Source organism: Gallinula chloropus (assembly GCF_964237585.1).
Source record: "Gallinula chloropus genome assembly, chromosome: 5".
NCBI classification, from domain to species: domain Eukaryota; kingdom Metazoa; phylum Chordata; class Aves; order Gruiformes; family Rallidae; genus Gallinula; species Gallinula chloropus.
Window position 1 is genome coordinate 15558283 of NC_140090.1, and position 27480 is coordinate 15585762.

The window sequence follows — 27480 nt, forward strand, 5'->3', positions numbered from 1 at the left end:
GCTCCCCACGCTGGCTCTGCAGCTTGCAGACCCACATGCTAAAGCAGAGAAGCCTGGCAGCCCATTCATCAAAGTGCTAATTGGCGCCGATTTGCATCAGATCATATTCCAACCTTTGGCCAGCACTTGCCATTTACACACCGTGTCCCACGTGCAGCTGCACCAAGCCTGTCTGGAATGAGACATCCGAGGGAGTGGTCCCAAAACAGCCAGCTATGAACCTCCAATCCCTTCTCTCCAGGATCCCAAAGTGCTCTGGTAAAGGGCAGAACCCACCCACCCCCCACCCCCCCACACACACACAGGTAAGAAAACTGCCCTGTTTCAGACCCTAACACTGAAACCAAAGCGCTGGCCCAGGTGTGCCCCACAGGGAGGAGGGAGCTGGGAGATGTGTGGCCAGATAGGGCAGGGCATCTGTTTGGTGTGATGTTCCCAACAAACTTGCCTTAGAGGATGAAGATCATATCACCTTGAGGTTAACAGCTATTAAAAAGTAAAGGTGTCAAATCCTTCCATACATTCCACTCATCCAGTGTCAGGTCCTCACAGACCAGAACAGAGAGGGCTGCTAGAAGAGTTTATTCTGCTGTTAAATTCATTCAGGGAAGCACCAGCTCGGCCTTCTCCATCCCATGTCTTTGTACAAACTCCCAATGTTAATGGTGCCTTGACAAACCAAGTCTTTGAAGCTACTTACCTCTTTGAAGAGGAAGTCCTGAATTGTTTCAGACTCTTAATGCACAAGTGGGAAAAATAAGAGAAAGAGAAAAACTGACACAGGGATTCGGATGACACAAATTATATTTCTGAACATTGCCAAGAAACAAAATGGGACAAATCCATCTAGTACTTGTCACTAGAACTGGGCGTCACAGCTCTGAATACAATGGGAATTGTTCAGCTTTGTTTAAACAAAACAAAAATTAAAATAATTAAAAAAACACTCAAACCCCAAACATTTCTCAGGTCATTGTGGTTAAACTCAGAGACTGAATTAACAGAAGGAAAAGAGATTGCCAATACATTGCTGAAGTTGTTGCCATTCGATTCAGTTAAAGAGAAGCAATAGGCCCAGGACTGCATCTGCCAAGTTTCAAGTAGGGACCCTCTGCGTGCAATGCAGAATACAGACAGGATTAGCAAAATATGCTGTAAAAACAGGTGAAGGAATTACAGCTGTAAGACACATCAAAGTACAAGCTCACACAGACCAGTCTCCACGGTAGCTGTAGCTTCTCCATTTAGTTTCATAACGTTTCTGAACTGCCCGTCTAATTCTCAGCACCCGTGTGCCAGCTACAGACCTCAGGAGGCTTCGCAAGGGCTGATGGCACAACCCAGCTCTGGGCACCACACAGCACCCATCCGGAGTCTGCCACTCAGAAATGTCTAAACCAGAGCATGCAAGCAGAGAGGTGCCTGCGCCAGGGCCAGGTGTGATGGCACCTGTGTGACAAGGAATAGCTGCTTCTCCTTGGCAGCCAGAAGAAAAGCTGTTGCTTGTTTTCCTGAGGTCAACATTATCAAGATGCACTGAGTAGGATTTCCTGCTGGATGTGAGTACATCTTCTAGCTTTGCACCTGAGGCTGGCGGGAAGCGCCCATCATCCTTGAGGAGCACAGGAGAGGCTGGGAAGCAGTAGGAGTTGGAGAGCAGGGCCAGATGCTGAGATATATAGGGGCTGCTGAAATCAGAGGCACATAGGCCTTGTCTGTGGAAGAGCCATAGTGCTTCCTATAAAAGGGCTGAGACAGACACCTCTGCATCCTCCAGCAAAGGACATTCACTGTTCTGGGGTCTGCAGAGCATCCAAAACATCTCAAACAGTGGCAGAGAGCATTCAATCTGTCTGGAACACGGCACACTGAACTCAGTGTCCTTTGCAGAGGAGAGACACCTGTTTTGTATTGACCATGCACATCTTGACCACTCACATTTTGTTCTCAGCCCTGTATAAAGAGGTTCTGGACCTCCCTGGAACCAAGAGGTGAGGCAGTCAGCACATCAGCCCAAAACAGAATCAGTCATGTACCATTGCTCCAACCTCCCCAGGCAGCTCCATGGCCTTGTGCCTTTTAGGGGCTGTTCATCTTTATCCTGGGTCCTTTCCCTAATTCTGCCTAATAAAGATATATTACTGACATTGTTAAAATAGAAAAAAGGGACAAAAATAATGCCTTAATTCTGTTATTGTTTGGGCAAATGACAACTCCCACTGCACAATGGGACCAGGCTCAAACTGGAGCCTAACCGTCAATTTATGACCAAACTGAGATGGACAGAGTAAGAATGTCTTTCTAAGCCAGGTTACAAAACCAGTCAACGGCATGGGATGAGAGATGCTTTTATTGTTCACCCAGTAAGACAACCAAGTGGAAGATTATTAGACGGAAAAAAACTGCAGCTTTGTTGGGCCAGATACCAGGTAATCCCTGAAAGTGTCCAGTGTGCCTGTCAGTGGAGCAGAACTGGGCAAGAGGCTTCTTTGGGTTCTCTGCAGTGGGTGACATATTCACCAAAACCCCACAGTTAAAGGTTAACTGAAACCAGTTGTCAGATTAAGATTAAAAAAAAAAAAAAAAAAAAGGCAAAGGCAAAAAGACTATGATTAACATTAAAACATTTTCTTTCAGCATTTTCAGAACAGGTTTCACATTTTTGCTTCAAAGCAACCTGCCAGAGCCCAAGTCATAATGTTATTAAAAAAGTGAAAAAGCAACCCTAAAAACAAAATGCTTCATTTTGGTTTGAAAGGATTTTTTATGGGGTTTTTTTTTTCCCTTTTTCATTTCACTGAGAAAACAAAACAAAACAGAAAAAAATTGTCTCAGGCCATTGGGTCACCCTTACAACTTTTTTCCCTAGATTTTTCAGTTCAGCCTGCAAACCGAAAAACCTCTGTGGGCACAGCCTACTTGGGAGTTCACTGCCCCTTGTTCTATTTGAATCTGTCCTAAGCCAAAAAAAAAAAAACACACCAGGAAAAAAAAAAGGGAAGCTCATTTCACCAGTTCATACCAACCAGAATCAAGCTTTTTAGCAAATGTAAAAATACTGAGAATGGGAGGAGTTGTGGCTGTTTACAATGGGCTGAACATGACCCAGGAGATAAGAGATCTCCTGGCTCCAAAAAACATCAAAACATCGCCATCTACAAGCTTCCTGCTGTGCCATCCTACTCTCAATATAAGGCAATTTATAAACCGTGGGGCTGATCCTGCATTTGAATGAGACGTGCTGGCATCACTCGTTTGTGAGCAATGCGAGATGCAGGTGACCCACACACTACCTGCTCTAAGCACGGGGGTCCGGGGCTCGGGATTTTGGGGTTGGAGAAGAAGCAAATGGAGAGAGGTGCAACATTCTCCCCACTGGCAGTACTCGAGCATCAGTCGCACGGCCTGAAAACAACATCCCTTTCTTGCAGAGCATTACCACTGCCGCAGGGAAAATACAGTACTGGAGAGTCGCTCCGCAAGCTCAGTGAAATGAAAAGGCCTTACGGAGATCTTCGGTGGGACAGTCGCCTGGTTCAAACGCGGCAGCAGACGGAAAAAGACAGTAAGAGCAAAAACCCCCACAATAAATTAGAGATCAGCACAGCTCGCTAAAGGCTCTACAACAATTACTTGCAAGACAAAAGGAAAAAAAAAAAAATCAAAAATCACAGCTCTGGTACTTAGAATCCTGTCATTTTTTTAAAAAAAAACCCCAACAAACCAAACAATAATCCACAGGTTTTGCATAAAAATAAACATTTTTAAGCTGACAGCATTATGTTAATTGGATCAACCCGCTTTTTAATATATATATTTCTATGTCTATTTAAATGTATAATTTTTTTTTTCTACGAATATTCTTTAAAGGAGTAGTGGGAGTCACAAATGCATAAAAATAGATATTTTGGAAAAAAAAAAAAAAGAGTGATAATAAAGACCACCCTGGTGAAAAAGATGAACACAAAATCCAACAGGGCAGTATTCTAAAGCAACAGCTCACCATACCCTAACTTGCGGAGTCCAGTCCACCTGTATTGTGAGCAATTACTCCTAAATACTATTGGGTTTTGTAACAGTGATGTAAAATATAAATTCCTGCACTTTATTTCAAAGGAGGAGGAGGGGGAGGGATTTGAGCATACAGGACAATTTTTTATGCCTGTTACATTGCTGTAAATAACCAGCACAGACCACCTCCCAGGCTGAAAGCAGGAGGAACTCCACAAATTCTTGCACTTACCAGGTTCTGGTTAAAATCTGATCCTTCACTCTGAACTGAAGTTTACCAAAAAAAACCCAACCCCAAACCAAAAAGCCCTACAATATTCTCTCTGTTGTCCTACAAATAAGCAAAACGGATCAGAAAAGGTAGGGTTTTCAGTAGTGTATGTCAGCATTCTGTGCATCTTTTGACAAAAGCCAGCTCCTAACAGTTAGGAAGATTATTTCAGAGAGTGATCCTGTCCCTGTACAGCAGGAGGTAACCTCACTGTTAAAAATCCCTTCAAGGCAAAAAGGTCGTGGGTGTGGGGGTGGGAGGTGGGGTGGAGAAAAAGCCATAAAAAAAATGATAATAGCCTGACCTGCTTGCCAGCTGCATCAGTATTCAAGTAAAGTTTAAAGTACCTTTGTGGGACTTTCAGAGTCTTAGAGGGTCAGACCGGCTTATTTTAACAAGTGTAATATGCACTTTGAAACAGCCTTGTTTAAACTAAAAAACAAAACTCAAAAACAAACAGGAGCAAAGGAAAGGTCTAGGAAAGGTCTCAGCATCAGTATTAGACTGCAGAGTATCTTCTCGACACTGACACTTTGATGTTCTTGCCTTCCTTTCTAATGCATTAAAATATCGTGAAGTCATGCAGCCATTTTAAATGAGTATTTCAAGAGTCCAGTTTTCATAGAGGTTAATTTCATCACCAGCACAGCACTGGAGAAAGCTGATCTAACAATATTTCACTTACAGAACTCTTCAAAGGAAAACGAGAAATACAATTCCACAAATAACAATGCCAATTAAAAACACAGAAAGCAAATTGGTTTCTCCTCGGTGCTTTTTCTTAAAACATTCTTTCAGAAGAAAATTGTTCTTCCCTTGTCTTTTATTTTAAAAGCAAGTTTTCTAAGCAGCCCAATGCTATCTCCTATCTACATGAATGTAAGCATTTCTGGAACAACCTACAGGGGTTTGGGGCCAGAAGATTCTCTCTCCTGAATTTCAGAGCCATCTAAATGGCATCTATTTGTTTTGCCTGGTTTCCTCTCTTCAATTTGTCTATTCCCCTTTGCATTTCAAAGGTCAAAACTACTATAAGAATTTAGGTGTCTGCCTTTGAAAGAACTTTGGACCGAGCACAGCTTCACACATTTCATCTTCTCCATGCCCTTTCCATATCGTTTCTTCTACCTTTACATGTACAAAAGTCATCACAGTTTGTGTAACATTGTTTTAAAGGAAGAAAATAAAATACACCCGCACACACACACACACACACATTGTACTGGTGAACACTATACACTAAATTTTGTTTTCAACAGCATAACAGAAAGTTTGGCCTACTGTAGGTTGAACGCGTAGGGAAGGCTGAATTTTTACGGTTGCCATGCAAGCCACCTTCAAGACAAAACAGATGAACCCACCCAAGAGCAAATGCAGCTTCTACTCTGGAGCCACTAGACAAACACTGCCTTCCTAGGGATCAGACTGACACCTCGCCAATTCAGCCAACCCAGTAGTTAGAGAACCACACCGAGCTGCTTCTGCATCAGTCCTCTGAATCCAAATGCTGTTAAAACCAAAGGGGGAAGAGGGTATTTGACTTGCCTTATTATTATTATTATTAATATGCATATATTTTGATAACACTTTGAACTTCAATTTACTTCTGAAACCTTGCCCTTTGAGAAAGAACACACCCTTTAAGTTGACTTTTTTTCAAGCTTCTGTTCCTTTAAAATTCTCTCTTCTCTTCATTTCGCTGTTCTTTTCCAATTATCTTCCAGGAAACTTGCTTTCTTCCAGCAGAAACGCGGCTGGTGGGCTCAGGCTTTCACTGCACCCGCTCTGTGAAATTCTCTGGGAAAACCCCTCGGCATTGGTCAAGTTCCTTATGCTGGATCCAGTCAGACTCCTTCACACCCATCAGCCATCCTTCATCCTGGAGGAGAAGACAAGAGATCAGATGCTGAGGGATGGATGTGAGCAGGGATTTTTCTTACAGTGCGCAGGCCAAGGTGGTGTCAAGGCATTATCAAAGCCATGCTCATAGTTGGCTTGGAGACAATCCAGGAAAAGGATGGGGCAGAAAAAGGGAACAAAAAATTGCTTTTATCCCTTTTTAAACAGAGACAAGGCTACATCCCACCAAAATCGGTAACAAAACTCCTACCTGAGCCAGAGCATCTAGAGACAGTGAAACTGTAAACAGCTGGTAAGTGTAATAGAAACATGTCATAATTCACACCCATGGGAGCAGGAGAAATTCTGCCAAAGAACATCTCTAGAGATACAGGATGGGAACTACTTACCCCACCTTTCACTACCTAAACACGAGGTGTCTACCATTCTCCATTGTCAGAAGAGAGACAGTGCTAATTCACCCATTCATCTTTGGACACAGGTCTTTGTAAAGGATGAATCATTCCTTGGAGGTGCTCATCCCCTGGCCTGGTCACAGCACCTGGATGATTTGAGAGACCTGACACAGGCAAAACGAGTCTTGCTTGAAATCTGGTCTACATATGAGAACAGAGAGATGAGGAGCTCAACTCATCTTCCCAAAACCCAGCCAGCTGCTGGGCTTGATGCAAGATGTAGCTGACAAAAGTCCCCCAACATTACATGAAAGTCTCTTACAATGGTCCTTTCCAGACACCAAAGCAATAGACCTATACACAGGGATCCAAATTCAGTCCTGCCTGGTAGAATCTGATCAGGAGGAGAATCAGACTTCCTACCCTCTCCCTACTCTCTGCAGGGTATCCATCTGAAGTACATGAGGGAGACAAGATATTCAAGGTGGGAAAGCTGCGCTTCTTGCAGCTCAGATGTGCAGCTACTCTTATTTACTGCATGCCCTGGACCTGCCACCATGGAAGCATCTTTTTAACAGGTACATGTGCCCACTCATTCACTCATTGTCAGTGGGGTGGCCTACAGGTTAAGATTACAGCATAAGGCAATGGAACTGCACAGGGGACCACCACCTCCAAACCTGACAGCTTGCTCTGCATCCACTGGATGAGCAAGCATCCAGCTTATGTCGAGACAGATCATCACATCCAGCCACATAATGTGCCAGGGCAGAAATGCTTGGGCAAACAGATATTCTAAGCTGTGGGGAAATCTGGCACACATGTGTGCAGTTCACAATTGTTCTGCCATTTCTTCTTTGGAACTGGCAGGAGTTACCTGGGTATCTACCCAAGGCCAGGCAGTGCCTCCCTTGAAACTTGTTCTTTGAAAAGATAGTGGCACAGTGCAGGAGTGAGACAGCCCTTGCCAGGGGTGATCCACGGGGCACATACTGCTTTCCACTGCCGTTCTGCAGCTTCTTGTCCTGTTTTCTGCACACTCCATGTGGCAGTAGCTCAGACTGGCCACTGCACCTGAGTCACCTGCTCCTCACAGGCAGTGCCGGGTACCTGCAGGTTCAGTCAGCCCCTGCTCCTGCCTCAGATTTGAGCATTCAGGAGATGTCATGGGATGGGAGCCCATCTGCAGCAGCCAGCTGCAGGGGCTGAGGAAGGACTGACATGCCATAAATCAGGAAGACAAATGACTAGGTGGAAGATGCTGGGCCCAAATGTCTGGAAGGCAGCTTCCAGCTCACAGCACGGCAAGCACAAAAGCTCATCCATTTGCACACAGCCATACAGCATGCATCACTCCCACAGCATCCTGCTACGAAGGGGCTCCTCACAGCTGTAGGGATTAGAGGAACCGGACTGACCCTCACCAACTCTGAACTGCATCACCTGAAGTGCCATCTTAGAAGCACTGTTGCACTCAACTATGAATAGAGATTAATCCAGGCCTGGGTGTACCCACAAACTGTCACCTAAGCTGCAAGATGGGGACATGGATCACAGTCTGTTATCCTAAGCTTCCTCCACTCACGTGCACAGTTCATGCACATGTTAACAGCCAGTGTTTTCTGTCTGGGTACAGTCTAGGTTAGGGAAATGAGCTGTAGCACATGGTACACTGTAGAAGGGTTAGGGGGCTTCAGTGCAGCTACAGCATTATGTTAGCAACACTCAGAGCTCACCCTCTGCAGCTTGGAGAGTCTTGAGTTCATGGCTGTTGCACCCACATCCAGCTAGAGTGCAAACATAGGGCATTGAAAAACTCTGCTCCACAAATGCCATCTCCTACCACAGAAACTAGGGGAGTTGCCACTCATTTCCCATCTGGAAAGCTTTCCGAGAAAGAAATGTTCCTGAATGCTTGTGCAGGGCAGTCCCACTCAGTCTTATCTCCAGAAGGAATCACTACCTCTTCCCAATACAACCCTTCCCCCAGAGCACCTAGCTCTGTGGGAACTGCTGGCACATTATAGCTCCTGTTTCACAAGCAGTGGCAAGATCTGCCTCCACAATTCACAAATCCAACAGCTAAGCCACAAAGATACACATCTTCTGTGGCCAGTGAACTGCATCACCTTCCCTCTACCTCTTGTGGAAATCAGATATTGTCTCATCTTGGTCAAACCCAAAGAGCTGGTGACTATGGAATCAATTTGGAGAATTCCCTTCCTTTTCCAAATAAAATCCTGGAGACATGAGCATGAATTTTATAAAATTGCCACCTCTCTCAGCCAAAGTAGTAAAACTGCTGCAGACTATCAGCTGGAAGCCCTCAAACACAGCAAGCAAGGAAGATTTACTCAAGGCTTCTAGAAATAGCTCAGATTAAAGAAAAACATTAGCAATTAAATTCAGGCTGGAGATGGACAGTAAGATTGCTCTCTGGGGTTGAGCAACCTGTTCCAGCCTTTGGTTCTGCTGCCACCTCCTGACCGAACACTGTCTTTTGGAAATAGGCATTGCTATGCTGAAGTGCAAGACATCATCAGCAACAAGCTGCTTTCTCAGAGCTCCAGCATTTCTCAAACAGGGAGAAAACATCATCATATCCTGCGGGTCTCTCCTGCCAATGCCACAGTCTGCACTGCAGTGGTCACAGGGAATGTGCATCACGTTTAGGAGCAATGAGGAGGCAAAGCATGGGCTCTGTTGGGCTCCCTCATTAAGGAAGCTATTGCATTGGCTCAAATGCCCTGACAGGGACAGGAAGCCATGGCTTTTTCACATGCTTTATGCAGGATAATGTCTCCAGTTTCCAACACAAGCAGAGTCCTCCTCTATAGCAGGAAGCCAGCCTCAAGCTAAAGGACAGCTGGCTCTCCTGCCAGCTCCCAGCCACAGACTGATGGCTCTGCACCCAGCCGGCCGACTGTTAGTGGAGGAAGAAGCAGTTCTGGAAAAGCCCACAGCTCCTCCCAGCCCAGGCTCACGCCCTGTCTTCCCCATTCACCTGCTCATCAGGGTTCTCAAATGGAATCACAAGCACCACGTCTCCAGCCTTCAGCTGCAGCTCATCACTGTCGGTGGCCGTGTAATCATGCATGGCCTGGACCTATGGGGAGAGGAGAGAAGAGCTCTGTAATGGGCAACAAGGCTTTCCACATCACCAATTCACTGCATGATTCAGGTTGGAAGGCACCTTTGGAGCCCAACTGATCCAACCTCCTTCTTGAGGCACAGCAAGCTTGAATCACAAATGCCACATCTAGAGAAATAACCACCTCCCTTAGTTTAGTGGCTACACACTTGTTCCTACAGCTGACATGCAGCTTGCCTTTGCCACCAGGGCATCCTGGTGAGTCTCATTCGACTCATTCATCAGCACCTCCCCATCCTTCCTTAGGAGAGCTGAATTCCCATGGTACAGGCCTAACAACTTCACAGGGTGGGAAACCTGCGTTCACTCAAGTGGTGACCTGCATTCTTTCTGCAGCTGGATTGCAAGAGTATTAGAGATTACATCCTGTCATCTCTGTCACAGCAAGAGGGAGAGAAAACATAGGGACAAGTATCAGTTTGAATCTTCAAGTGATCACATCCTGCTATGTCTTCTCTTTGGTATTCAGCCAAACTCCTAACAACATCTGTGTTACAGGTTTTATACTTCATACCACAGCTCTCCAGCTTGAGCACAACAGTCTATAGTGCTGTCTGTAACCAGTCTAAAAACGTGATGAGTCTTCTATTGTTCTTCATGGTTTTGCCATTCTTCTGCTTTTGGTAGATCTTCCAGAAAGAGAAGATTATGCAGAAGCATAAAAGCATTCCTATAGCAGGTTAGCAAACCAACAAGGAGACTGGCACTTCCCATCTTCAGAGCACGATGCATCTGCGCTGTCTGGCGACTATATTTAATTATGCATGTTAAATTTGTGGCCTATCCTCACAAAGAATCACTTCTTCCTCCACACCTTCAAAACAAGTTGCAAGTGATCTCTGGCATATTCAGAATATCCCTATCTAATCCTGTAATTCTCCCTGTTCATCCTGGCTGTCTTAATTTCCCCCAACACAAAGCCCTCAGTCCCTATTGGTGTTCTCAACTCTTCTTCATTTGTCACTTGCATCAAAGTTTAACCTTTCCAGCTTGGAGCACAACTTCTTACCTACTACCCATAGTCTTTGACTGACACTACCACTCCTAAGATAGAAAGAACTGCAGCAGGCAGGAGGGGGTTTACTATACAATACAGCCAGATGTTTAGACAGCAATGCTCTTATATAGTCCTCTGAATCACCTGGAATTGCATGAAGTTGAGATGTGCTGCTGGGGAGGAAAGTGTATCTCTCCTTCAACTTCCTTTCTACATGGCATAGCCCACGGTCATGCTGAGCAAAAATAGTTAATTCATTACAGGTTACAAAAACCCTGGAAACTCTGCATCCCCCCACCATGCACTCACCTTGAACAGAAATCCTGGGGGCATGTCAGCTCTTTCAGTTGAAGCACCTCCTTCCACAGTGCCATTGACAGTAGCAGGGAACGTTTCCACAACAACAGCGGGCAGAGAGCTCTGACAGACAGAAACAACCAGGGAAGGAAAAAAGCCAGTGAGAAAAGAAGCTCCAAAGCTGCAGCTCTAAGTCCACCCTGGACGTCCCACATCCCAACCCTACCCATGGCTTCAAGAGGATTTCCCAGCACACCAGTCAGTGACAAAAACACCCCAAAGGATAATAGAGGCAGCAGTGAAAAAGGAGAGGGGACCGCTGTCTCCCTTTGCTCAGGGCACCAGAAGCATTTAGAGTTTTTCTGGGACTGTTCTGCCTGGCATTTCCATTCACTGTGGTCATTCTCGTACAGCCCTCGCGGACCAGACAGCTTGCCTGTGACTGAAGCCAAGAAGCCATGAGGTAGGACCTACGCCAGTCCCTTAAAAGGTGGCAGTGACAGGAAAAACAGGGGAACCCCATATACTCAGGGGACACAAGCAGAGCCCAGGGAACAAGGTAGGTAAATGGCAAGCAAGGAGGAATCCAGACGACAATGCAAGCCTATCACAGCATGGCTGTGGGCTGGCTTCACAACATGGGTGAAAGGACAGCTTTGTGTGAATCCTCTAGAAGAGGTTCTCCCTAAGCATTACACAGATAAAAGTCTGCCCTCTGAATAAGAGCATTGTAGCTGCTGGGATGGCAGGGACATGGTTTTCCAAGCAACCAGATATCTCTTTTCCCAGCCCAGCCTCCTACATCTGCTGTATGACAAAGGGATGTGATGGAGATCAGGGACTACCGTCCCACAAGGTCCTTACCGATCCTGAATCGGCGTCAGTTTTAGATGCTTCAGCTCCAGCTGCTGCTTCTGAACCAGCTGCTTCAGCTCCTGCATGGGCTGCTTCTGCAGGCTGCAATACAAAAAGCCATCCAGGTGGAGTTAACGCTCATTGCAGCCCTGTGTGTGCGTAGAGAAGTGCAGCTCAGTCTGTCCCAGCACTCTACGCTGCTGCCTGCTGCCATCTTCTGGCAAACAAGTGAGGAATCCCCGGGTCTCTCTGGGTTTGTGCCTCCCTCTTCCTCTGCAACCCAGTGAAATGACAGTACACCCTGCCTTCCCTCGCTCCAGCCACGCAGCAGGCAACACCCCAGAGATAATCAAATGCTACCCCAAAAATGCTGCATGCGTCTCTCGTTTCGGGATCTAACACACAGACCTACTTTACACACGGTGTCTGTTATCACATCTAGACTGCCTGCCCGTATGTGTATATACACAGGGCTGCTTGCGTGCCGAGGGACAAAGATCTCTCACTAAGCTGCTCCCAAGGATCAATAGTCGAGGAATATTTAAACCTCTGCATACTCCCAGAAACAGAAGAGCCTTGTAACAGTATCTCAGGTATGGAACCGGAGCCTGGACCCAGCATCCACATGACTTTAGCACTGAATCAAACTGAACTACCTTTCACCCAATTTGATCTTGGACAGACGCAAAGAGCCACGAATTTGGATTCCACTGTGGATAGTCTATTAGTAAGAGCTCTCTGTGAACATTCTGCATGGCGTGTGCACTTATTTGTCCTGGGAGAGAGGGGAATTTCTAATGCAAAAAAGCTGCTGCCATCAGGGAGAAATATTCAGCATCACCTACAAATCACTGCCTGGCAGGGACTGTTCAAGGAAGCTTGGGGACAGGCGTTTCTGTGCACAACAAAAGACAAACCAAATGTCTCTGACACGCTTCCAGATTTGGGAACTTAAAGCTTCCACAGCTTTTGCTCTCCCTTGCCTGAAGGCAAGCTAACTCTATATTAACACAAAATTAAATACATTCATTTTCCCTTCCTAGAAACTGCAGCAACACGGGAAGTAATTGGGTCTGGTAGCACCAATGCTGCTAGATCAGCCCCTTGGGAGACTGGCTGAGCAGCACCTGGGATGACCCCAGTTTGCAGCCCACGTGTCTTCACGGCCAGACTACACCCATTTGTTCTCTGTACCAGATAGCACACGTGCCTCTTTGGAGAACCTACTGTGCGAGCATACAGTGGAGACAAAATGTTATACAGAGATTTCCCAATTTTAATATGTGTGAATAAGCCAGTTTTAGCATGCCTACGTGCCTCATACGTTCAGTATGTACACATGTACCCCTGGATACAACCACAATCAAAACAAGCCATTGTCCAAATTCCTTAATGCTGCAATTCCCCAACCCTACAAAAACCCAGAGTAACACAACAACCATAACACTTCTTAACTCCACACCCATCTGGCTACTAGCCACACACTGCCACAATGCACCAAGTAGTCTTCTAGTAACAGCAGCAATAATGAAGAAATAAATCCTTGGTTTAACAAAAAGCCATTACTTCACCTTCAGCTTCACCAATGGTGCCATTCAACACATCTTCCTTTCCTACCATCCCCTCCTTCCTCATGTCTCCCCATCACCATGTCCACAAGCCTGTATTGCCAGAGGATATTACAAATAGCAGGGCTGTTCCCATCCTGCAGAGGATTCTCACAGCAGCTTTGGTAATGCTAAGGTAAATGTATGCATATGAAAGTCCACAAAGGTCTCTCCTGTTTAATTAGATTCACTCCCAGATTGCTTTTAATTTGGGTTCAGTGAAACTGGATCTGGGACAAATGCCAGCCCAACTCTGTCTGGCCAAGCACGGTTTTTACATGGACAAGCGAAAAGGAGCTCAACATGAGCACCTTCTTTTAAAAGCAGCTAATTTGCAAAAACAATACTTAATAACCAGAGAAACTGAATCTAAATTCATTCTCTGCATTTCAACAAAGGGCATTTTTATGTCAGCTACTCATTTTTCTATTTTATGTACCTGTGGGCATCCCAAGGCCTATAAAAGCATTTACAGTCATGGAAAGATACTATAGAGAGAATAAAAAAAATGGGGTATACAATGCTGCTGTCTGAAAGCTTTGCTTATTCCAAGCAGCATCATACACAACAAATGCAGGTTTCCTAGTCTGCAGAACTAAGCAGGTTCTGCTATGTCCAAGTTTCTATGCAGCAGGTAACCTCATGGCATATGGGACTAGCAACCATGAGGCAAGTCTCCTCTCATCAACAGCTAAGAACAGTATCAGAGCAAAACCACTTCAGAGGACTTGAACAGGAGGAGGATTCCCTAGCTATAGAGAGCTATGCTCTTTAGCCATGTATGATATGCCAAGGCGGGAACTGGCATGGTAAGAACATCTTGTCAAGTAGCATTCCCCAGCTAATTAAATTATCCTTTGGGTGAAATCAATTTCCAGGCTGGGAGAATGGCTCAAAATACTTTATATGCCCCAGACTGTAAGCGCAGCTCAATCAGGATACAGTCATACATAGCCCCTGCCCACCTACTAGAAAGGTACAAGATCCTTCCTTGCAAAAACACAGACTTTTCTTTCTGACCAAGACAGACTGACAATGCACATACAGGGAAATGACAGATGTTAAATACTGATGGCTGATAAAACACACAAAGGAAACATCTTCCTCAACTTGACCCAAGCTCATATGAAGGAAGGCACTGATCATGGTGATCCCTGGACCAGGATCTCAGCAACGGTTAAGTCATGTCCTCCCAAGTACTGACCCTAGGTGGTGATCTGGTCCTTGCAAATGGAAAGGTTGGCAGGATTCATCCCCTGGGGTAAGGATGTGTGCTTACATTACACCTTGGGGTACAGCCAGCTCAGGCATCAGGCTTGAGTGCCCAAAGCACGCATTTTCTGTGTGCACTGCTGGCTCTTTGTCCAAAGGGGCTCAAAAGTAATTGTGCTTGAAATATCTCCCAGTGGGCTAATCTGCAGCAACCCTGACACCTTCCCAGGCTTGATATACCCAGAGGCCATAAATGAGGGTCTGACTTCGGTTCAGATGCAGAGCATGCGTAGGGTCTCCCTTGTCAGCAAGCTCCAAAGCTGAGGCAGATGCCAGCTAAGTCTTGGGCCTGCACTTAGCTTTCAGAGTAGACACAGGCTGAGCCAATTTGCATAAGTCTTTCTGGTGATGATGGCCAATGAACAACAAATGCCACAGATAATCCCAAGCACATATGGAGATCCAATGGTACAGGCAGTAAGGACAAGGGACAGCTGAGACATTTATGTATTACACACAAGACCAACAGGATGTAGAGAGTTTAGGAAATACGGGGAGGTGTGGGGTGAGGATGATGACACAGTAGGGTTAAGTCTGCGGAGAACATGATAACATCATGCCAAAGGAAAGATGAGTGAGTTAGCAGGGAAAGGCGATGGGGTTGTGTGCTGGTGGAGAATGAGCTTCAGAGTGCCAGACTAGCAAACATGTGGCTGCCTCTGGGGCTTGTCAGAAGGTGCAGAAGTGGGTTCAGCAACACATGGAGCAACTTTGGCTTGGGCTGTGCAGAAAGGAAAAGCAGGGAGGGAAAGGAGACAGGTGTACACATAGAGATGGCACTGGCACATGCACAGTACATGATGAAAGATGAAAGCCATATGAAGTTCTTACCTCCCATAAATCCCAAGGTAAAGACTAAGCATGTCAAAGAGCAACAAAAATAAAACATGTTTATATGTGATTATTTCAGTGAGTACAAACATTACAGACACTGATCAGACTGAAGCAGACATACACATTCAACACCAGTTATCTCTACGTGTTTTAAAAATATTTTTTTAGTACCTGAATTATGTACCACACACCCCTTCTCCCTCAAACACATTCAAATTTAAGTACCAAGGCAGTTGAATAAGGGGGTTTTTTCTACCTCTGGCATGAAGGGAAACAGCCACCAAGCCACAGTCAGTTATCAGTGGCAGACCACATCTGCCACTGAAAAGAAACCTCATGAGGTTGTGGTCCATCAGGGCTAAGTATGCTCCTACATATCCCCATCCAACAGAGCTAGCATGCTTTCAGAAGATGATTTCAACTGCCGTCTTCTGATCAGCAGTGAAATACCTTAACCTCTCTGCCAGAGTGCCCACGCTACAGGAAATGAATCTGACTGCTTTGAACACCAATGGTGCTTTGCTAGGTTTTGTACTGTGGTTACCATTAGAAAGTATTGATTTCAAGCTCTTTCTTTTAACAGCTTCTGAAGCTATATACGTTAGAACGTCAAATACACTGTTCCTGAGCAGTTTTGCAAAACCCACTCAGTGTTGTATTTGCCCAGAAAATATGGGAGGGGCGGGGGGGGAAGGCAAAAACCTCCTAACTTATCCTGGCATGCAGTTTGTTCTGCCAGGCAGCAGACACAAAATGCCAATCTGCCCATTTACAGTTCCAGAAAGTGGCAGCTCACCATACTGGTGTGTATCAAACGATGGCAACGGACAGTATTCTGCAGATACAGTATTTCAATTTAGAAGAATCAAATGCCCAATGTTTAACCTCTCTAATAGGAGAGGTATTACGGCTACAAAAATCTGTGTCATACAGGCCTGCTAGACATATGATACTGGAGAAGTACTAAAACCATCCCAATTATGTTTATTACAAACTTTATTTGCAATCACAGGCAAACAACCATTTCACAGATGCAAAATGGAAAGTCTTGGTGAGGACAACAGCCAAATTCAGGATGTGCTTTGGACCTTCCAATCATTTAGACAGAAATTGAAGCACAGCCCACCTGCCTCTAACAGCGGACAGGACAAGATACAGTCCAGAGGAGAACTGGCCATCTTCCTTCCTGATACTGCATCACACAGCACTACACTCAAGGAGGAAGCCACTGCTTAACTATCAACAGAGGCTATGTTAACCCAGAAAAAGAAGGGCTTCATATCACTTGAGTATCCATCTAACAGCTTTATTCACCGTAAGTAACTGCAGATTATCAGTGTCTGTTTATTAAAAATCCCTTTGAGAGTAATTTATAGCAGAAGCACAGAACTGAGGCTGAATGCCCATCCACAAAGTAACAATTTAAATCAATACAACATACAGAGGAGTTGAACGAGTCATCAATCAGTAGATCATCACAGTGAAACACAGGCACCCCAGAAACACCTAGTGCCAGGCTGTGGCCAAGCTAATAGCCACCTGATTCTCACTGGACTTACACATCCAGCAGAGAAGACCATGGTGCCCATCTTGCAAGGCACAGGTCTGGGCACCCAGCCCAGCCATCCACAGCTCAGGTCCACGTTATCATTCATGTGGGTGGAGGTCACACCACACTTGGCAACAAGTCAGTTATGAAGGGAGAAGGAATGGTGATATGAACCAACCTGGGAGGCGGGTGTGGGGGTCTTCCCCACAGTGGCATCTGGTTTAATGGGATCAAAATCCAGATCCAACAGGCTGGCTCCCTCCTGGAAGGGCCCAGGGGCATCAAACTTGGCAGCAGTGAGGAAGAAAAGCAGTTCAAGTATTAGACACACACACGCGTGCGCACAGTATTCAGAGGATATTTGATATCCAGGAGCTGAGGCTGCAAGCGCAGAAGACATGGTGGCAATGCAAACAGCTGGTGTGACTCCTGACTGCTCAGTGCCTACAGCCATGGGCAGTTTGCTTGGGTGCCACGGTAAACTAAATCTGAGCACATTCCACAGGACTCGTTCATCTTCCCACCTGGCCAAGTAAGCTGACATGGTGTAAGCACCTGACCTGCTGTGGTCAAAAGGAACACTGCCACTGATGACTCAGGAGGGCTTCTCTTCTCCTATTTCTATCTATTCCCCACAGCTAACCCAGCTGTCCTTGTACTCAAGGTCCAGGACAGCCTCCCTTGGCCACATACAGAACAGGTGCCAGCTATACAACTGGCAAATGCCACCCAGGCAGAAAACTATTCAAACTGCTGCAAGGCAAGCCTCAGACCTTGGAGTTAACTCCCAAAGCTCCTAATTCCCTCCTACCTTCCAAGACAGAAACACAGAATGTGGCAACTCACCCTAGCTAAGAGATTTGAATCATTCCATAATCAGAAAATGCTGTTTTCAATGGTTTCCACTTCTGGACACGCCTGAGACATGCACATGAGTCCTCTAACAAAGCACAAGTTGGTCAGGCTTTGCTATTCTCTTCAAAGCCAGCAGAATAACTCCCTTTGATTAATGCTCTGGCTGAAGACACTGATGGCACATTCACTACCATTAATAAAACAGTCACAACAAAGGACATGAGCCATTAGTATTCAAAACTGAACTATCACTTTTGGGTGTTAGATTTAACCTAAACACTACAAGACACTCCTTTCTACTCAGCTTTGGAGGAAGCTGCTCTCTCCAGGAAGTCCAGGAAGATTTTCCCGTTTCCACTGACCTCCTATCTCACTGGCCCTACTGCTTCAAATCACCTTTCCACCACCACATAAAGTGTGGCAGATTAGTCTCTACAGTTATATCATAGCCCCACAATGGAAAACCTCCTGGAAAGTATTAAGAGACACCATTTAAGAGAAGGTGTTCTGAGTACAACCCACACCACCATCATTTACACCTTCTCTAGTTTCCTCTTACTCCAATTCTATTACAGATTTTCCTCTCCCTTCTCAGATTGGCAGGGATGAGGACAAGGCACCAAGCTCTCCCGTCTCACAATAATAAACCCTGACCTGAACGCAAAACCTCACTGTCATTCAAAAACCCTCCTCCAGCACATCCAGGACACCCATCAGAGAGGCTCCAACCCAAATTTTTAGTTTGGTTTGGTAGTGAGACGTCAAAGACTTCAGTCATGGAATAATCTTACCTGCCACTCAAGACTTAGACACAAGGGCTAGCCCCCTTGCCTTTACCCAGATCTCCCACAACACAGCTCACTGAAGCAGAGATGCATGTCAGGAATGGCCCTGGGCGGCACACCAAACACTAGTGGCTGCTGGTGCTTCAGTGAAGATCCTTCTGGCAACCAGAGTCCTCCCTCAAAACTCCCATCCAATTGAAAGTCACAGCAGATCCCATGCTGGGTCACAGCACTGATCCAGTGTGTAAGAGTACATCTGACTAAGGGTTGGCATTCACATGGAAATAATACAATGATACAAACCATGGCGCAGGCAGAGCTGTCCATGATGATACAGGAGAAGGAAGCACAGAAAATGACAGAGAATTGCTCAGCTGCCTGTGGTCCCCACCTTCCAACACCAGTGCCAAATCACCTCTCTGTTCTGGAAATGTTACCTATAGTAATGCAAAATGTGACACGGGCTTCCTTCCCTCCCCGCTCTACCTCTGCTCCTCAGCGTCTGGGTGGAAGGTGGCAAACCAGAGGCAATGGAGTAGCATGACGCAAGGAAAAGTTAGGGAATGAGTCACAGATGAGCACCAATAGAGACATTACTTGTGCATTCACAAGCATTTAGGAAAAAAAAAAAAAACGTGTGCATATATATGTGTGTGTATGTATGTATATAAAAATAAATATAAAAGTAGATGCAGGTGTTTCATGATACAGCCAGAAATCTGGTCAGGCTCCTATAGAGGTAAGAACTGCCATTCTCCAAGATTCAACACAGAATTCCCCACCTGAGCATCCTCTCTTGCAATGATACAAATCAAAAGGAAATTGAAGAGGAAAATATAGAACTTGAAACCATCTTTTCTATTTCAAGTCTTCAAAAGGTGCCACATGACAAAAAGAAATATTCTGATGGGAACTGGCAGCTGGTGAAGAGTGACAGACCATGTCAGCAGTCCTGAATTGACAGCAGGCTGAGTCCTACCCATCTAAATTGGAGGCATCTATTCTTTGGGTAAAGAACTTCAAGCAATTCCTGATGGCCTTTCCTTTGCAGGTGTGGGCTTTAAACCACAATGCCCATGCGTGACAGCATAAACAACACAAAATTGCCCTCTCCCAGAACCAGCACAGATGCCAGAGTCTGCACTTGAGGATGTACAAGGATCAGTGGGTCTGTAGGGAGCTTATCATGGAAAATGAGAGGAGCCATAATCCACACACATTGCTGCTGAACAAATGCAGTGACTACTTTCTGGCATCTTCACCAGTTGCGTTTCTCCTGTTTCTTCTATGAATGAAAGGGCAACATGTTAGTCAAAACTGCCTTCTAACTACCCTCCCATCTACATTAGCATCCTATCTAACCCTTTGCCTTCTGAGGGCCAACGCTGAGCTCACTTTCCTCCTTCACCTGACCAGGTTTCATGGCTTGACACCTCCAAAGAGAAGAAAGGTCAAAATGAAAAGTTCAGAGGCAAATATAAGGCAGGGCATAGCAGCTAACCTGTGACGGGGTTGTCACACTTATCTCAGGGACAAAATTGTCATCAAACAGACTGATGATGTTCTCCTGCTTGATCTCCTTGGAAGGGGTGACTTTTGGAGGCGGAGGCACCGGAGGCCCTTTCCTCAACTGCATGCAAGTGAGCACACGGCCACAGCACAGACGACGACACCCAAAAAAACCAGAGACAGGAACCAGGTTAGCCACAAAAACTGAAGGCTGGGGAAATCACAACCACAGGCACAGAGTAGGCTCCGATCAACTCCATCTGAAGAGAGAGGGAGATAGGGAGGGCGAAGGGCTGAACTGAAACAAAAAATAAAACAAAACAAAAAGACCAACCACACGCCTCCAGAGAAGGTTTGGCATCATTAGTTACACTTCAGCCGTGGGCAAGTTTCCCTCTGCAGAGGAGAAGCGTAACGCAATTAATATGCATTGACAGGACATGCATACATAATTAAAGCATGTGCAACCTTCAAAAGAACCACTGGGAAGGGAGCAGATCAATTACTGAGAACATGACTCAATAGACCAGACCAGCACTGTCTCCCTTTGCTGTACTTACCATATCTCAGGGAATGAGAGGTCAGACTCAATTTGTCCTACTATGGACAGGTGACCATGAGGACAGACTCTGATCTGCCCAATATTGGGTCCTGATACACTGGTTATCAGTGTACCATAAAGAAAGGTCAGAAGGAGCTCTTGATGGCATCTTACCACTTCTCAGCTTTAGGCAAGAACAACTCAAACTACTGAGAAGCCATGACTGCTGTGGGCCCAACTCTGCTCTCAGTTTCACCACTGAGCATTGACACTAATGAAGATGTACTTCCCAAATGGAGATCCTGAAGGCATAATGAAGTCTGACTCTGTAACTACTCCATCCTAATACCCACCATCACACTAAAACTCATCCTTGCACTGCATCCACGACCCTGTGGGAAGCTGTTGTAGACTTTCCCCTAGATCAACCCGTCCACAACCACTTCTCATTTTCTCATTCTGAGAAAAGCTATTCTCAGAATGGAGCCACAATCTGCAAAAACAGGAGACTCTAATTACAGCCTCTAAAGTCACGAAGATCTTGCATCTTCTGCTATCTAACTCTCTAAAATAGTCAGCCTCCTCCTCTCCAAAGCATTAGTGTCTTGGAGACCACTTCTTCCACAGTGTGCATCATCACCTCTAACAGAGGTCTGTAATCACATTTCAAAGACAACAAGATCGTATATCGATGTTGGGTTATATCTGGAAGTTCATCAAGCACAAACAACTTTGCCACCTAGAATAAAATCAGTCCTCTAAAATGTTTCTGCTGGTGTGGATCCCACAGACCTTGAAGTATCTAAATTCAACATAGTCGCACTGATGTCAAAAGCATCATTACAGTGTTACAGTGGTGTAACTGAGAGCAGAAGTCTACCCCTGAAGTCCTGTGTCATCATCTAACCACTCAGTGCAGAGAGCTGATAGCAGTCGCTCCTTCCAAAAGACAGAAATAACCTGGGTTTGAGAATTAAAGGACAGCAGAAGAGCTTTCCTCTTCTTTTTTCCTCAAAATTTGGTTACTCTTTATTTGGTCTCTTCTGTTCTGCGGCCTTTCTCTCCACAGCCTTTGCTTACGGCATGTGTTAGTATTTCAGACAGGCAGCGGCCAGGAACTATACTTGCTTGTTGCTTTCTCTTCCATCTTCCCCGGAGGACGAAGCCCCAGGCCCCCCTAGGAGGGCCCTAGAACAAATCACTTACCCATAGGTCAAAATCAGTGACACCTGTGAAGATTTCAGTATTAAAGCAAAGTGCTGTTGAGAGCAGACACTTGTGTGTTCCTGTTGGCAGGCCAGCTGGCACATGGGTTCTGGACTGTACCCAAGCAGACCCCAGGCTTGGCTCTGCACACAAAACCCGTGTCCTTGTCCTCCCTCCCCCAGGAGCCAGATCCATCTCTCAGCACCTAGCATGAAGGCCGAGCAGAGCTCTTGTTTGCTCTTCGCTGAGGTGAGGCCTGGGAGGATGAATTAAACACAGACCGGGAAAGAGCTGCCAGGCGGTGGCAGCATGAGCTGCAAATACCATTCCAGCCTGCCTGTGGCCCATCTGAGATCCCAGCCAGGACTGCACTGGAACATTCTGAGTGCTGGTCAAGGGGTGCCTCCAGCCCCATTCCTGTGGGCAGGAAGGCAGCGAATGACGGAGAAAACACTTGCAGGCTGGCAAAAACAAGGCTTATGTGTGCTATTTAAAGGACAGAGAAGAAGCCAAACTCAGCGAGACAAGTCCACTGGCAGGGTAAGCGAAGCCTGCGGTGAACAGCTCAATAAATCTTTATGATTTTTGTGTTTCAAATTTTAATCCAAATTACAGCAATCTCTGAAAAAAAACAAGGAGGTCGTTCTGGGTGCACTACCCTCTCTCACCCATACACACACCCTAGTCCAAGGTCCTGGTAGCAAAGCTGCTCCAGGCTGTGCAATGCTGAGAGCTGTGCAGAGACCCTGCAGAAGTCGTGAAAAGACGCTGTCAGGCATCCACACATCTTACAGGGCTGGAAAAAAACCTTGTGCCACTGTACAAACTTCCCCCATTTGTCCCTAGATAATCCTGAAAATCAAAAATGCAATGGGGGAAAAATATCGTGAGAGGCTACCCGGAAACAGGGGCAGCCTACACCACAGGGTTTAGAATCACACTGCTACTTGGAACACCAGCAAGGGAGTTCTGGGTTGTATCGGTCTCTTTTCAGAAGCAATAGGTTTTCTCTTACCAGTTTGACCAGAACCCCTCTCAGCATTAATTTTTCCTGGAAGACTCCTTCCCTGGTGTCCCACTTAGTGAAATGCAAGGATTGGCAGCAGACATAAATTTGGCCTAGTTATGACTGTCCCCTACAAAGCTTTCATCCCACTGAGCAACTGAGGGATGGGAAGAGGAAGCAAATATTCTGCTTTCCCTGAATCCCAAAATAAAACATGTCACATGTTGAGTAGTAGGAGCTACATCTGCCATTTTAAACATGCCACTGGGTATCTCCTGTGTAAGGAGCAAAGGCCCTGTGAAAGCTATCATTTTAACAGTCTTTTTCCTGGAACCTAGATAATTTCCTCATAGCATAAGAATATAATGCCTTGATTTTTAGCATAAAAATTGGGATTAAAGTAAAACATCATATAAAGTACAGATGTTCTTCTTATCCCTATCAATATTAAACTTTTTACTTTGAACCTTCCTCAGATACAGAGCTTCCTGAGAAGAAGCTGGACCACTGAATTCCACAGGTTAATTCAAATATAAAGAACAAACTTCCTGGCCTAGCTACAAGTCCATCCTCTCTGGATCTTCTTGACCATCCTAATGGCCAGCAAAATGTATTGCTGGCCTTCCCCCTGTAGAGCTATTCAGATACCTCTACTTCCCTATATGATGTAGAGATGAGCAATGAGCAATCTGTATTCTCAAGAACCTTTCAAGAACCAGTGAAGGAGAACAACCATCATATTTTCTGTGCTCAGTAACAGAAAAGGTCCAAAAAAGGAACTGATGGATGTCTTTGACTCAGAGCTGCTGCCATCAGTGATCATACTGCAGAGACATGGTCCATGTCACAGGGACGCTACCTGAGATGGTGACTTTGGGATGCTTGCCCCAGGCGTTTCCAAAGTGGAGGGTTCCAGCTCATGGTTGACAGTCTTGGTCTCAGGGCTGGTGATAGGAGATCCATCTGGTGGAGGCGAGGGGCTTTTATTTGCTTTCGCTGGTGTGCTGTCACTGAAGGAAGTAGAGAGAGAGAAGGAGAGAGAGGGAAAGAGAAAGAGAGAGAAAAGTCTGAGCCAGGCCTAGGAGGAATTGTGCTAATCAGCACAGATCAGTGGACTTCATCTCTTTGCTTCGCTGTGCAGTCATGTGATGAAGACATTAGAAGCCTCTACAAGCTTCTGAGAAACATTTTGCCAAGTCATTTGCAGTCCAACACACTGCAGCAGCATTACTGTGGAGCAGGCTACTCGCCGTATTCCTACTGCATGGATATACTTTGCCTCAGACACAGAAAAACAAAAAACCCAACCAAGCATCCTTAGTTCTGTTAGTTTCTAATGTAAGTGCCTGACATCAAGTCATGGTTACTGGGGTAGCAGTTCTGTGGCAGCTCATTTAGTTTTAAATAAAGGTAAGACCTTTTCTATGTGGCAGTGTACTGATGCTTCCATGGATTATGGCCAATAGCTCTGCAACTCTTGAACTAAGGCTGTAGCTGTAGAATGCCATATTCCTCTAACTGGCTAAGAAACGGGCAAAGCACCCAGAAGTGCCACAGGTCATTCCAGACAGCACAGAAACAGTGAGATTCTGGCTACTAATAAAGATTTCTCTATTATGGAAAATCTCCCCAGCCTTGTTTTCCATGACGAATCCCTTCTGCCCTTGCCTTTCCAGTTGGTCCTTATTCCAGAACTGTTTCTGATACACAGTCAAAAGGGATTCTTCAGGGAATTAAGAGGCAAGGAGCATATGCCAATGGCATTAGTTTGTTCATAACTTGGACAGATTTTTCAAGGCAATGGCAAGAGACACACGCCTTTCCCTAAGGACATGTGTCAAGTCTGTGCCTCACTGTACGGAATCACGAGTGATTTAGTACAAAGCTGGTGACCAGAGAATTTCAACAGAGCTAAAGGTAAAACCATTTTCACAGCCTAATTCTAAGAACAGCTGAATCATCCTGGCTGAAATTCAGCTCCCCGAAAAGCAACTAATCAATGTATCTCAAGTCATGCAGAAGCACAGACACTGGCAGTTGGTATTTTAGCAGAAGCGGTTACAGTTTGGCAAAACTAGACACAGCTGAAAACAGAGTATTACAGAGTATTGCAAAAGGGCTCAGCAACCTCATCTACAGGGAGTGATATTTGCCTCCCCTTAGAGTCACATTTCTTGCAAAGTTAAAGGCACTGGGAGGTTGCTGGAAAGAACAGATCCTTTCCTATAACTGGAGACAATAAATCCCAGCACAGAGACAGGACTAGAGCAATGCAGACCTGATTCTGCAGGGACATCAAGTTGATTGTTTCTTTGCTCTGTCCCAAGAGAGCCCAGAGCTCCAGATACATATATCCACACACACTTGGATGCTTTGGTGGCCATTGGCTAACATGCATGATGGCCCCATTCCTAAACACTCATGAGTGGGTGGACAGCAAGAGGAGAAAGGAACAACAAGGCGTTTCAACAAACCTCCCCTTCCAAACAAGCACCTCCCTCTGCTCAGCATTCCAGCTTTCAAGCTCCCCCCATCCCATTCCCTCTTCATTCATTTCACCCTCACCCATTCCCCAACTTTCTCCCCACATCCACACCCCATAGGCACATTTCCCCACAAAGTGCTTGTTCTCAGGTCTGCATGCAGGTCAGATGTTTCTGACAGCCCCACACCAACATAATGCAACAAACCCAGTGATGTCTGCCAGCAGCTCTCAAACAGGGGTACAAACACCAAGGGAAAAAGAGGGAAGAGGAGAAAGGGAAGAGGAGGAAGATGTGTGCCAGCCCCTGCAGCTGCTTGGTTTGACTAGACATGCCTACAGTATCCTTCCTAGAGATCCCCAGATACCACTTTGAAACAGTGGGTTGAGGGTTCTGCAAAACTGACACCGTTGTGCTACAGTTTAAAAGGAGTTACAGTTGGCTGGTGAATATAAGGAAGTCCAGCTCTAAATGGGAGTCTCCAGGGAGCAGCAGAAAATGTGCTTGGATGCTGAAGCTGGGTGGGGGAAATAAAAAAAGTTACCTTCTCTAGAGTTGAGAGCACTTTGGAGAAGATGGGGGCTCAGTAATCTACAGCTAGACTGTCAGGAATCCTCAAATGCACAGATTACACTGGGAATATTGGGACTACTGGCTATCAGCTGGCCTACCAACACTAGGGTAGGCTTTTTCTTTCTAGGGTCCTGAAGAGGTCCTTTCTCCTGGTTCAGGTTTATTTTCCAAAAGCCACGAAACAGCTTTTTAGTGCCTTGTTTCTGGTGCCTGGCAGTGACTTAATTTGGAGATGTACTGATACAAGGCTCCCACACGAGAAGCAGCCCAGTTTCTTCCCCTCATCCCACAAGGGCTTAGAGTGCCCCACACATTAAAGCCTTTATTAAGTCACTACTATTTACAGCTTGTTTGATGCATTGGCTGATCCCCCTAGGAAAATGCCAGCTCTAATTTTGGCTGAGACTTTTCCAGGCCCCCTGAGTGGCACCTTCATTCCTGCACATGTTCCTTTGCACGCACTTAGCCAGTGCAACCAGCATCAGGCGAGTTTGTCACCAGGATCCTCTGTCCTTCACGCGTCCCTGTGGAGCACACACTGCACACACAGAGTCAGCTCAAAACTAACTGCTTGCTCCAGGAAACACAGGAAAAGGCAAGAGTGTGGGGACTGTCCACACTGACCAAATGGGACCGCTGTCACAGCAAAAGCAAGTCAGAACAGCAAGGTCATTGCTCTCTCTTTTTCCTTCCCATGAGCAACTGGGAAGTGATGCCAAATCCAGGAATATCATGCAGGGAAGGGAAGGGGGTGTCAACTTTCTTCTGCAAATAGACAGCTGGGAACAGGTTCTAACGCAGTTACTGCAGCTGAAGGGAAAGCCAAAATCCCCCAGCCTCTTTTAGTGCTGCTGAGCTCCCAGACCCCTCATGAGGCTGCTTTGTCTGTTCTGGAAAAGCAAAGTAACATCTGCAGATGGGGTCCCCGTGTGCCTGTAACAATCCTACATTCAAGGATGAAACCTACTTTCTAATATGATAAAAACAGACCAGTCACCTCCTGCCAAGTTCTCAGGTTAAAAAGAAAACTGGTTGGCATCTCAGCTAAGGCTCAGACAGGGCCTTTCAGCCAAAAGTAATTTATTTTTTATAGCACCAAAGCAGCTGGAGCATTATTTACTAAAAAAAGAAAGAAAAAAAAATGCAGGAGAAAGGAGGAAAAAGTACCCACATACCCAAACATATGGTGGCACAAGATCTTGCTGCAGATTAGGGAGTAGAGTCCCAGAGTCCCAGGCCCTACTTCTCCTGCACCAAGGTTTGCACATTTCTCAGTGACCTCAGCAGCTGCTCTGACAGCAGGAATCACCAGCACAGGCCAGGTCAGGCACAGTAACTGGTGGGCTAGTTGGACTTTACCAGGGCAGAGCAGGAGGATGTTGTGGCTGGAGCTCATGGAGATGAGATTTACTAGTTCTCCCTC

General features: G+C 45.8%; 1 protein-coding gene across 3 annotated transcripts in view; it reads right to left on the reverse strand.

The window, feature by feature from the left end:
• Positions 1-744: 744 nt before the first annotated feature.
• Positions 745-27480, reverse strand: part of BIN1 (bridging integrator 1) — a 97422-nt gene continuing 70686 nt past the window's right edge. For 2 of the 3 annotated variants that reach the window (XM_084265206.1, XM_084265205.1), the window contains exons 11-15: positions 23861-24011; positions 11847-11939; positions 10995-11105; positions 9542-9643; positions 747-6161 (exon numbers count right to left, since the gene is read on the reverse strand). In XM_084265206.1, the coding sequence (XP_084121332.1) occupies positions 6054-6161; positions 9542-9643; positions 10995-11105; positions 11847-11939; positions 23861-24011 (565 nt within the window). In that variant the 3' untranslated portion in view covers positions 747-6053. Of the gene's footprint in view, positions 6162-9541; positions 9644-10994; positions 11106-11846; positions 11940-15547; positions 15572-17277; positions 17386-20240; positions 20370-23860; positions 24012-27480 lie in introns of all 3 variants that reach the window. The other variant, XM_084265207.1, reaches the window with a different exon arrangement.